Raw genomic sequence first — 13513 nt, forward strand, 5'->3', positions numbered from 1 at the left:
AAAATTGATGAAATTTGAATTATGTCTGTAGTTTACTTACTAGTATTGTACTCACCTTGGTTTTCTGATTTTGGTAATATACAATGGTAATGTAAAATAATGACATAAGGAGAAGCTGGGTAGAGAGTATATGGAAATACTCTACACTATTTTTTGCAACTTTTTTGTAAATTTAAAATTATTTTAAAATAGAAAGTAAAAAGAAAAAAACCTTTTGAATGTAATGTAAAATTTAAAACTCTTATTTGCCACATGAATTCTATTAATAAATAAATCCAATGAATAAAATTAATAGATTGTGGGGAATGAGCGCATCTGATATTTTGAAACCCACAACACACTTTAAGTGAAAGAAAGTGAAGTCGCTCAGTCATGTCTGACTCTTTGCGACCCCATGGACTGTAGCCTACCAGGCTCCTCTGTCCATGGGATTTTCCAGGCAAGAGTACTGGAGTGGGGTGCCATTTCCTTCTCCAGAGGATCTTCCTGACCCAGGGATCAAACCCAGGTCTCCCACATTGTAAGCAAATGCTTTACCATCTGAGCCACCAGGGAAGTCACTTTAAACTACTTCTAATTTAGTTCTCTTAAATAGGAGGAAAAAGTAATTCCTAAATTAGAGTTATGTGTTTGTATATTGTTAAAGTATACTTCCCCTCTCCTCAAATTTTCCTTTGCTTTATGAAGGTCATCAACCTCTGAAATTTTGAAAGACTTGCTTAGGATAGTTTCAGATAAGAAATATAACATTGTGAAACTCTTTATTTTATGACAATAGATTAAAAAATATATATTTTCTTATTCCAAAAATAGTTTTCAAACCTTTAACAGAGATGACCATGAGTCTCAGCTACTGCTTTTAGTTTTAAAATAAGAAATGAGTTATTTAGGATACATTTCTCTCAGAGAATTATTTCTCTAGAAGCTAAATTTTTCTTTAGATGGAAGATCAATGATGTAATTTAGTATCCTTTTTACTTTCTTTATGCAGATTGCCAGACCAGCTCTCTTTGACCAGCATGTTGTGAATTCTATGGTATCTGATATTGAAAAGGTTGACTTGAATAGCATCGGATCTCAGGCCCTTCTCACGATCTCCGGCAGCACAGACACTGAATCTGATATCTACACTGAATGTAAGCCTTCTCTCTGTATTTAGAGCAGGGTCTCTCAATCTCAGTGCTATCCATATCTTAGACTGGATAACTGTTTGATGGGGCAGGGCAGGGACTGTCTTGTGTATAGAAGGATGTTTAGCAGCATCCCTGGGCACTATCCCCTACATGCCAGTAGCGGCCACCCCAAGTTTTGACAACCAAATATGTCTCCAGACATTCCCAAGTGTCCCCTTGGACTACAAAATCATTGAGAAACCTTGGTTTATAGAAATACTTTTAATTTGAAAAAATTGTTCTCTATTTTAAAACAGTTGTACTTACTGATTGTGAAAAACCTGGAAAATATAGAAAATGTTAAGAGGAAAATAAAAGCCATCTATAATCTCATTGTCTAGAAATAACCCAAATAGAAAAAAACCTAGGAATAATCAAAATGGTTTTGAGTTTTCTTCCAGTTTTATATTACATGCATATGCATTTCCATGTTTTCCACTCTTGGCATCATCTGGGGTACAATGCATATCAAAATGGTATCTCAATGCAATCATGTTTTACAAAGCAGACGTGCCCTGCTTAGGTTTGGACAGCTTGACATTTACCAAGCCAGTATATGTGACCATACAGCCAAGCTCCATTTCCCAGGGATAACAACCAACTGTTTTTCCTACCATTTTTCTCTGAAAACACCAAAAAATGCAGCCTCCTATAGGCTATAACTCACTGCTCTCTCGGGACAGGCCAACCTTAGTCCTGCTTTCTGTTTCCTAACAAAATTATATTACCCTTTGGGATTCAGTAAACCTCAAACTGTTTAATAAAATGATAGTCTTAAACTGCCCATTTAACTTTTACATGATAAAAGATTATTCATTTAAGTGGCTCATTTCTGCAGGGCAGAATTTAATTTTTGCTAAAGATAAAGGGTATTTTAGAAAGCAGGAAATCAACAAGTCTAGCTTAGTTCATTCATTAACTTTCAACTAATCCATTGCATTTAATGAAAGCATTGCATTCAAAATGAATTATCATCTCTATTGACAACTTATTCCTCCCTAGTGTGTAATATATAAACCTGCATTTCAGTATATACCAAGACATATACACTTGTGACTAAAATTTTGAAGAGTCAAGAACTAAGGACTTTTTGTTAGTTTCCAGGATATGAAATTCATTTCTTTAACACATTTAATTTAATCTACCTGTCTTTCCCTTTTATACTATAAAGTTACCAGTTATTCTAGTTTTAGGTTTTATCTCAGGTTCAAAATAGAATACAATATTAGGCTTTCTTTTTTTTTTTTTCTTTTTCCATGGTAGATGATTCTATCACAGTGTTTCAAGAACTGAAAGATCTCCTTAAGAAGAATGCCACTGTGGAGGCTTTCATTGAATGGTTGGATACTGTGGTGGAGCAGAGAGTTATTAAGGTATTTTTCAGATATATTCAGAAAATAAGATTTTGTTAATAGCAAATGCTAAACTGGCTATAATTTCTTGAGTGGTGGGGAGTGGTGATAGGATATGTGTAATAATGCTTTGAAAAGCTTTTGAAACCCTACCAATAAGGTAAGTCAAATATCAAAATTAGAAATACGGCAGATTTGAGAGCATTGGACATGAATTGGATTTTATTTATTGTTTTCTGACAGACTACATGCTACTGTGCCTTCGCTATCAGTCAATAAGTTTACAACTGAGTAACATCAGTAGTGAAAGATAAAACTGGAAAGATCTGGCCCTTTTCTTAAAAAGCATGGTTTCATAAAAGGTGACAGAAGATATAGTTTTAAGTAATTTGCATTTTTTAATTCCAGGAGCTCAGTATTTTGTGTTTTGTATGTGGTTTCTTCAACTCTTTCAGTTAACCTTCAAGTCATCCATCACACAAGGCCATAAGAACAAATATATCCATCACCAATTGGTGTTAACCATTCCATATCAAGGAAACTAGTTATAGTGAGGAACTTTTTTTTTCTCCTGGAAGGAAAACAGATTAACATTCAGGACCAGAGAAGTCAGTTAATCATTCACAGAAATATATAACCCTTTCTTCATACTTTGCTTCTGCTCTTTTTAAAGCTCTGTCAAAGGAAAATTGAGAGAAAATATTTTGTAAATTATTTCATTTTGTTGTCCAATTCTGTTAGGTAACAAAACCATACACAATAAAGATCTATGAACCTGAGAAATGACAGCAAAGACAGATGGAAATTAAAATCCCCGGACAGATCATTTTATTTGATGACATAAAAGGCATGCTATGCCATCTGTCCATCTGTCAGTTTATCTACCTCTTGATCTTATATACGAAGCATGTAATGATGAGATAAGAGATTTTATATTTTCGTTTTTGTTGCTTTACTTATAGACCAGCAAGCAAAATGGGAGATCATTAAAGAAGAGGGCTCAAGACTTCCTGCTGAAGTGGAGCTTTTTTGGTGCTCGAGTAATGCATAATCTCACCTTGAACAATGCATCCAGTTTTGGTATCTTATGTGCTTTATAAAACTCTTCTTAGATGAATTACATCATTCATTCCTCAGTCACATTTCCTATCAATTATTAAACGTGTGGCACTGTCACTTCTCCAATCTGACTATTAAACCAGTGGACAATGATTGTTATTAGCCTGGGTATTAGAGTCAGACCACTTGCAGAGTTAAATCCTTACACTCCTTTTCTTTGAGTTTGCTTTTACCCAAGCTAACCTGCTCATTGTAGAAATGGGAGAATACTTCTTTCATTGGGTTACATGGGCAGTTGAGTGAGGTGATATATATAAAAATACATTGCCAGCAGTTGGCATACACAGTAAATAGCTGTAACCATTATGTTCCATCAGTGCTAGGATAAATTCCCTTTGTTAAACAAGCAAATAAACAATAATCCATACATTACTTTCCAAAGGCACTATTCATTACAGTATGGTAAATGTCTGCATCTTTTCCAGGAACCCACATAGCTGTATTCCAAGAGTCAAAGAGCTGATTAGAAGACATGCTATCATATGTTTCTGAACCATCTTTCCTGATCCATATGACTTATGAAAAAATTGACTCAAGTTACCTTATTTAAAAGTTGAAGACCTTCTTTTTCCTAAAATTTCTCAGGTTCTTTGTTGGTAGTTGTAATGCTATCTACTGGACAGTACTTCTGTACTTTGTAATTGCATTTTGCAAAATCTTCACATATAAAATAGGTTATAATTAAGTAAATTGTCATTTAACTTCCAACACAATTAGATTAAATTAGTGAACCTGTATTGAGGCATAAACAAAACATATTGTTTATTGTCTGAAATTTGTTGCTTATGCTTAAGGTTTCTTAAATTATATAATACTTAATCCTGACTTTATTATGAAAAAAGACTCTTGGGAAATCTGTTGAATAAAAGTTTAAGGTTTTCCAGGATATCTTCCACATGAAAATTACTTTTTCTTTTTTTTAATGAAAGAACATTTTGTTTCAGGAGAAAAAGACATCTTCTCACTTGATACTTTTTTCAACCATGTTGGCTATTGTCTAATTATTTAGTCCAAAGTAAACAGAAATAGAGAGTAGAGCTCATTCTCCCTGGGTTAAAGCTTATCACACTCCAATGTATGCCCTCTTAAAGCATAAAGCATGTCTCACTTTCATCCGTATTTTCCTTTGATGTAATTAGTGGCCAAAGAGCTGGCAGGACAGTACACACAGGGAGCTGGGCAGGCGGTTCACAAAAAGATTAGAGACCCAAGTTAAGCATGTTGGTCTTAGCAGGTCATTTAAAGTCCAACAAGTATTTGTTTATTTCAGTTGCTCCTTGTAAAGTGCTGCGAGATGGTCACAAAGATAACGTGACGTCTCTCTTTTTTCTCTCCGTCTCTTTCTTTCCCTTATTTCATCTTGCAATGCCCTCTGCTCATTCCTCACCCATAAACAAGGTTCTTTCCATTTGATCCGAATGCTTCTTGATGAATACATTCTGCTCGCCATGGAGACCCAGTTTAATAATGACAAAGAGCAGGAGTTACAGAATTTATTGGACAAGTATATGAAGAATTCAGGTAATTTAAAATGTACATCTTATTTTGCATCTTTCTTTGTGGAAACCTAATTTCAGGAATTTGTAAGCACACCTGTTAAGTGGATTGATAGTAGACTCAGATTTTTCCCCACCAAATTGTCACTACTGAAACAGGATACTAACACTAAGAGAGCCCTATTTCGTCTTTCCTCCATTGGTACATAGAGTAGTCAAGTAGTCAACTGGAAACTCTGAAGAATAAAATCGATATTCTTAACTTCTGAGAACTTAGATAAAATTGGAGAAATGACTGTAACACAAAAATAACTGTAATTCAAGATAACATGTCTTATAAATGGTGCAGAGATGAGTTCTTTAGGGATTTAGAGAGGGAAGGAAAGTCATCTATTTGGCATGTGATGATTTGCATTTTGAAGGCTATTCACTATAGAGTGGACTATTTAGTGCCCCTAAGAAAACACCTGGATGGCTGGATGGCATCACTGATACAACAGACATGAACTTGAGCAAACTTTGGGAGATGGTGAGGGACAGCAAGGCTTGGCATGCTGCAGTCCATGGGGTCACAAAGAGTTGAACATGACTGGGCGACTGAACAAAAACAACAAGAAAATACCTATACCCACAAGTATATGGTTAGCAAAGCCCAGCACCTCTGCCAAGACCAAAGGTCTGCCTGTCTTATTTCCCATGGAAAACATTTCTCAAAAATTTCCAGATTTATGACACAGCCCTGGAACATTTACAATGTGTTTTGTTTTTCACTTGGGCTTATCTACTAGGAATGTGGCAATGATGTTAGCTTTCGTATTTTAAAAAAAACTTTCCAGATGCAAGTAAAGCTGCCTTCACTGCTTCTCCGAGTTCATGCTTTCTGGCCAACCGTAATAAAGGGAGCACTGTTCCCAGTGATACTGTGAAGAATGAAAGCCATGTGGAGACAACGTATCTTCCTCTGTCATCTAGTCAACCTGGAGGCTTAACCTCTGCTCTGCACCCGTTCCCTGCTGGGAATACAGACAACATGCCGCTTCCAGGTAGGCTGTGAGACAACCAAGAACATCACTTAGGCTTCAGTATGTCTCACAGGAACCTATTCCTTTGTTTTCTTAAAGCTAATAACCTCCAGGTGTTCCAAGAATAAAAAGGCTTATCTCCGATGACTTCTAATAAAGCTTTATAATATTTTTTGATTTTCAACATTTGTCATTCATATTTTTATCAACACCATTTTAAAGATAGACATCACACTTTAACATACTCTTCTGGTTATATCAGAAGTCCAAATACTTGGTTATTCTCACTTGGTGGAAGAAAGAAATAGATTAGGTGTCCACAAAATCCTTAAGATGCTTTGAAAGTCAAAAAATATGAGCTACTTACTTATTTATGGATTTTGAGGAGACTTTGTTTGTCCTCCATTATAAAATAGATTGAGGGGACCTGCAACTAAGACGTGATGCAGCCAAATAAATAAAAAAATTTTTTTTAAGATTCAGCTATTTTAGGATAACCATCACAAAAATTTTTCTCTTTGGTCTGTGGTTCCCTGTTGGTCTGAATGTTTATGGCTTAAACTAGCTACTAGATAATACTTTAAATCCACTTATTGCCTTATGTCTTCCTTGAAATCCTTCTATATACCTTATTTGTTGGACACACAGAATTTTAACCCTGGAAGGACCTTAAAGTTCAGGGGCCTAATTCCAACAATGGAAAGCTAGGGGCCCAGGGATTTGGTAGCTTTCATAACTCATTGCTCATCAGTGGGGTTTGCATGGAGTTTTGAATTGGCTGCTTTGAAGCCATGGTCTTTTTGACATTATTGTGTTTTTCTTTCACACTATACATTGGCTTCCCAGGTGACATTAGAGGTAAAGAACCTGCCTGCCAGTGCAGGAGAGAGTTGCAGGTTCGATCCCTGGGTTGGGAAGATACCCTGGAGGAGGGCATGGCAATCCACTCCAGTATTCTTGCCTGGAGAAGAATATCATGGACAGAGGAGCCTGGTGGGCTATAGTTTATAGGGTCACAAAGAGTTGGACATGGCTGAAGCGATGAGATCTACAATGTCCCTTCTATACATCAAACCATTTAGCATTCAGTGCGTTTTTTTAATTACAGAGAAAGGTAAACAGCAGACCCTTTGCCCTTCCCAAGCTTGAGCTCTAATCATCTTTATACAGATGGAAGGATGAAGCCATCCCAGGCTCTTCTCCATGGTCAGTAACTCCAAAAGTTGCCACTGTTGTGAAATACATACATGTTACAATGATATTTTTAAGCCTAGAGTTTTGTTGTTTCCCCAGTCCTGTTATTTTTGGAGGTTAGAAATGATCTAAGTTGGAAAAAAGATATATTAATAAATCTTTTGCATAATTTTAAATGTTGTGAGCCCATCTGTTTTTAATCTGCCACTAGTGAATGCTCCGGCAACTTTTTTCCAGGTCAAATGGAGCTTTCCCAGAGTTCTGGACATCTGATGACACCACCTATTTCTCCAGCTATGGCGAGCCGAGGAAGTGTCATTAACCAGGGGCCAATGGCAGGGAGGCCCCCGAGCGTGGGCCCAGTACTGTCAGCCCCATCACACTGCTCAGCATACTCAGAGCCTATTTATCCGACTTTCCCTCAAGCCAGCCATGACTTTTATGGGACCAACTCTAACTATCAGACTGTGTTTAGGACACAGCCTCACACCCCATCAGGACTCTATCCTCATCGCCCGGAGCATGGTCGATGCATGGTCTGGAGTGACCAGCAGCTTTCTAGAGACTTCTTCAGTGGCAGCTGTGCTGGGTCCCCATATAATTCTCGGCCACCTTCCAGCTATGGACCATCCCCACATGGCCAAGATCCACATAGTCTGCAGTTTTTAAATACAGGAGGCTTCAATTTCCTGAGCAATGCAGGGGCTGCCAGCTGCCAAGGAGCAACGTTGCCTCCTAATTCACCTAATGGTATTGAAATTTTTAAAGAATTTTTCCTTTCCTGAGATGACAGTTAGGCCAAACCAGACATTGAGTTCCACCTCTGGTGAACAGCACGTCATCCTGTGTAGAACTTCCTCAAGATCGTGGAATCTTAGACATTTGGAGCTAATTTCAGCCATGTACAAGCATATCCCTGGGCTTCCTGGGGAGCTCAGCTGGTAAAGAATCCACCTGCAATGCAGGAGACCCCAGTTCAATTCCTGAGTCAGCAAGTTCCCCTGGAGAAGGGATAGGCTGCCCACTCCAGTATTCTTGAGCTTCCCTGGTGACTTAGATGGTAAAGAATCTGCCTGCAATGCAGATTCTGCATTTGCAGAATCTGGGTTTGATACCTGGGTTGGGAATATCCCCTGGAAGAGGGCATGGCAACTCACTCCAGTATTCTTGCCTGGAGAATCCCCATGGACAGAGGAGCCTGGCAGGCTACAGTCTATGGGGGTCACAAAGAGCCAGACACGACTGAGTGAGTAAGCACAGCACAACACAAACATATCCCGAATTCTTGTGGCTTGATTACAGTTGTCCTTCTAAATGCCACACAGGGTGAAAACATTGTCAAACCATATGTTAGCCCCAGAGAAGAACGTTATGTTCTTTGAAGATATTTTTAGTGAATAATGTTTCTTCCAGAGAGCTAGCAGCAGATCTTCAAGATTAGGACCCAGACAGTGCTTCCTGTTGGGCTGGTAAAACACGTAAAGCTCTGTGGACTTATTCAGCCACCAAAGTGACTGCTCTGTTGCTCCTCTCCTCAGCAAAGACCAGTCCTCCTCCCAGAAACATCAATCCGTAAATAAAACTGGTACTTGATAAGTAATCTTTGTGAAAGGCTAATAGTGCTTTTTTTCTTCATAGGCATCATAAGATCTTATTAATTTAGAGAAGGGAAATATGAGAGAGGTATAGTCTTATATCTCAAAATTAATAATATGATAACTCCTATGTATTTTAAAAACAAAAAACAACAAGTGAACCATATCCATGGGTTTGGGTGGACTCCGGGAGTTTGTGATGGACACGGAGGCCTGGCGTGCTCTGGTTCATAGGGTTGCAAAGAGTCGGACACGACTGAGTGACTGAACTGAACTGAACTATATCCATATATAAGCACATCCAACTGTATTGTAAATGTTGATGTCAATGTAGTATTTACAGTAGGGTATCTTGAGGGATCTCTCCTATTACCTTGTTCTTTCATTTTTCTTCCTGAATATTATTTGCGATAAGTAAACTCTACTTTCTCAACACTTTCTGTCATAGGGTACTATGGGAGCAACGTCAACTACCCAGAGTCTCATAGACTTGGATCGATGGTGAATCAACACGTTTCCGTCATCAGCAGTGTGCGCTCCCTGCCTCCATATGGTGACATTCATGATCCGCTCAACATTTTAGATGATGGTAGCAGAAAGCAGACCAGCTCCTTTTATGCAGACACACCACCTTCTGTTGCATGTCGAACTCCTGTAGTAGGTAAATTAATAGTTTTTGAAAATATTTTAAAAATGTTGTTAACCTCAGGTATACAGTATTAACTGGGCACTCATGTTCCCACCTTTGGTTTATCAGTTTAGATCTGAAGTTATATTTTTGAATCTGTTAGGAACAGTCTTACCATTTTTCAATTTATATGTCACCATGCAACCTACTGCTAGATCTGTTATTCTTTCCAAAAAGAATCTGGCATCTAATTTTGTATGAAAATATTTCATATAACCTATCAAAAGTAGTCTAAAAAACTGTAAGGGCAATAATGATATCTTTTTCTCACTTTTTCTTATTCGCCGTTGAAAGCAGGGCCAGTGACAAGAGCTGTCTTTGGACACCATAATCTCCATCAGTATCATAAAACCACTCCAGGTTTTTAAAAATGGTGACTTGTGAGGAAGGTTACTATCACTTTCTCATTTGTAAATAAAATGTGATTAGAAAACCTGTAGAAAATGTTGTTTTCTTAGTCTATAATGTACATTTTAAGTAAAAATGAGCAAAACTGTATGTTTTCCCTGAAGTCCCCTAGCATCTTATTCCAACAAAGTTGCTGTCCCTGAGAAAATACCACGACTTTTACTAGATGATTCGCCAGCCCCCAGCAAAGTGTCGGCCATGGAGTAGGATCTCCATAAAGCAGTGAAATGAAAAAAGGGAACAAAAAAAGGCATAGATTTAGTCTCTAAACCTGCTAATAATGTAACACAGGCAAAGTATATATCCATGTAAGTATCAGGGCAGGTACAGTGTTAATGTTTATATGAGATGATTGAAATCTTCCAATGGAATTGATTTCAGATTAGCATCAAGTAGAGAAGGAAATGGCAACCCACTCCAGTGTTCTTACCTGGAGAATCCCAGGGACGGGGGAGCCTGGTGGGCTGCCGTCTATGGGGTCGCACAGAGTCGGACACGACTGAAGCGACTTAGCAGCAGCAGCAGAGGGTATCAACACCCAAAGAGAGCATAAGGGAAAACGGAATAAAGTCCATTCTCCTCTCTCAGTGTGTTTTTCCAGTAATTCAATAGGAAGCACTTCTTCCCTTCCTATGACCATTACAGATGCTCCTGAGCAGAGTCTGCCAGCTCATCTCATGCTATCTGCATATGGTCGTTGCTTCTGTGTTACTCTAATGAAGCAGAAAATTCCACTTCAGGAAGTTTCCTTGCTGTGAGACTAAAATGGACCGTGTTGCTGTTGTTACTATTAGTTCTGTTTACTTATAGAGATAGTAGACACCTTGATGGAACATAGTTTGGATATAGGAGAGACTCTAAGCTTTAGTTGTCTGAGCTAGCTTATAAGTGAATTGCAAAGAAGACTTCAAGGTGAAAAGAGGGAAGAGAGTAAGCTGAGTGAGTACCACAAGGAGTGTGTGTGTGTGCGTGCTCAGTTGCTCAATCGTGTCTGACTCTTTGTGACCCCATGGACTGTAGCCCACCAGGCTCCTCTGTCCATGGTGTTTTCCAGGCAAGAGTACTAGAGAGGGTTGCCATTTCCTTCTCCAGGAGATCTTCCCCACTGAGGGATTGAACCTGAGTCTCCTGCACTGGCAGGCTGTTCCTTTACCACTGAGCCACCTGGGAAGCACCACAAGGGAGTTAGGACCTATAGTTAAATGTCCTTAGTTATGAACCTGCTTCTTAGTGACAGAGATGATGGTACTTAGAAAAAGAAGAAAAACAGTACTAAGAAAGCAGCAACCAAAAATGCAGGAAATGTAGTGCTGGTGAGCCAGTTAGTGAACAATTTTGAGAACCTACCGTGATGCGCCAATCCTCATTTTAGGTGTGCAGTTACGGCAGTGATCAGGTCAGAGTTCCTGCTTGTAAGAAGTCTACATTCTAGTAGGGAAAGATCAAGCAATGAAAATATTTTTTAAACGCATTAAAAAAGATAATTTCAGATACTCTCAGGTCAATTAAATACTAAGGTAAAATGACAGACAGTAATGGATGAGCTGTTTTAGCTAAAATAGTTGGGAAAGGAATCCTGAGGCAGAAACATTTGAGTTGAAAGCTGAATGATAAGAAGGAGGAAATGTGAAAATCTGATGGTGCAAGTTCTAGGCAGAAGGAATGGCAAATTGCATAGCCTCTGAAATGAGAATTCTTTGGCTTCAATGGATAGAAAGAGGGCTCATGTGTTTTGAGCATGGTGAATGAAGAGAGGGGAGTAAAATAAATCAGAAGACAGAGGCCAGTTCACCTAGGGTATTATGAACTAGAGCAAGGAGCTTGGATTTTGTTCTAAGAGTAATGGAAAGTCCTTGTAGCATTTGAGAAGAGAGACAATTTGATGTCCACTTTGGCAAGATTATCCTAGCCACTCTCTACAGGGTAAAAAGTGAAGCAAACAAAGGCGAGAGTCCTGAGACTAGTTAGGAGGCCTCTGTGTTAGTCCAGGTAAAGAGAAGATGGAGGTTTGAACTCCAATTGTGGAGATGCAGATGGAAAGAGGAAGTAGACTGGGGGAATATTTTGATGATAAAGTTGTCTGAATTTATGTTTGAAATTGAGTTTTCTTTGTGAAAGATGTTGAAGAAGGAAAATGCAAGGGGGGAAAGAGAAAAGATAAGAATTGCTCTGAGAAACCATACGCACTCAAATTTAGTACAAATATATATGCTAAATGCACAAGTAAGTATGAAGGCTTAAAGTGAGTGGCACGGAAGAAAGAAAATGTCCATCTTTTTTCAATTGCTAATTATATTTTCCCTTACAGCATCCAGCCTGCAAACCCCAATTCCTTCCTCCTCCTCCCAGTGTATGTATGGAACTTCCAATCAATATCCAGCTCAAGAACCCCTGGACTCCCATGGAGCAAATGGAAGAGAAATGGTGTCCTCTCTACCACCAATCAACACTGTGTTCATGGGAACAGCGGCTGGAGGCACTTAAAGCAACAGTGTTGGGTGGGGTGTGAAACTAAAAAATCTCTACCATTCACATCCTATCTACTCAGACTGCCATCAGAGAAAGAAAATGGACTATCCAGTGGCAGGATATTGTTTTTCAGGTCACTGGTATAAAACTATGGACAACTCCATAGTGAATGGAAATACTTGTGGAATTTGCCTTGCAAACAATTTGTTTAGAATGTATGTGGTCCCATTATTAATTATAGCATCAAACATTATCAAATGAACCAGTGGAGGTTTGAAGATGCAGACATTTCAACCATGAAGATTTAATATTTCTCTTCTTAATTTATTGAAAATCTGTGTGCTGTTTCATTTTTGGTTTTATAAAAAGAGAAACATTTATTTAATGCTTTTAAAATACTTTTAATTTATTAGGATCGCAGAATCATTGTTTACTATCCCTTATTTGACAACAGTCAAATGTGTATGGCTACCTCCTATGGAAATGTTTACAGGATCAAGACTTAGTTCCATTCAGCCTCAACCAAAGATGCTTGACTTTCAATTCCTGTGCATTAGTATGATGATTTATGTTACATAGCAGTATTCCAATTCTATGTAACTGAAAGGAGATTAAAAATGCTTTCCTTCTTTATTTAAAAAAGATAGGAAGAAATAAAGTATAGAAATATTTTTAAAGGCTTGGTTGCTCTCAGGGCTGGTACTATTTCTAAAGAATTCTTGGGATTTGCAGGCAAAGTTCCTTGGTATATCAAATTAAAAACAGTAATTCTAGAATATTTGCATATCAGATCCATGCATATAAATACAAAGAAATTGTGACTTGTAGACTGTTTGAACATCTACAGATATGGAAGCAGTCTTTGAGTACTTTGCTTAGAAACTGAGAGTGAATGAGTATTTAAGGATCATCTAGATGCAAAAACAAACACAGAAATGAAGAATTCATTAAGTATAAACCAATGCAATTTGATACACCATTTATCTAGCTGAATCTTT

The 13513-nt window shown here is 38.1% G+C and overlaps 1 protein-coding gene across 1 annotated transcript in view; it reads left to right on the plus strand.

The window, feature by feature from the left end:
- The window catches only part of RFX6 (regulatory factor X6), a 52008-nt gene extending 38822 nt beyond the window's left edge, over positions 1-13186 (plus strand). The window contains exons 12-19 of the mRNA XM_025294748.3: positions 992-1136; positions 2436-2545; positions 3487-3604; positions 5042-5164; positions 5976-6182; positions 7593-8105; positions 9399-9611; positions 12355-13186. Coding sequence (XP_025150533.1) covers positions 992-1136; positions 2436-2545; positions 3487-3604; positions 5042-5164; positions 5976-6182; positions 7593-8105; positions 9399-9611; positions 12355-12530 — 1605 coding nt within the window. The 3' untranslated portion in view covers positions 12531-13186. The remainder of the gene's footprint in view (positions 1-991; positions 1137-2435; positions 2546-3486; positions 3605-5041; positions 5165-5975; positions 6183-7592; positions 8106-9398; positions 9612-12354) is intronic.
- The last annotated feature ends 327 nt before the right edge of the window (positions 13187-13513 follow it).

Source organism: Bubalus bubalis, chromosome 10 (genome assembly GCF_019923935.1).
Source record: "Bubalus bubalis isolate 160015118507 breed Murrah chromosome 10, NDDB_SH_1, whole genome shotgun sequence".
Classification (NCBI taxonomy): domain Eukaryota; kingdom Metazoa; phylum Chordata; class Mammalia; order Artiodactyla; family Bovidae; genus Bubalus; species Bubalus bubalis.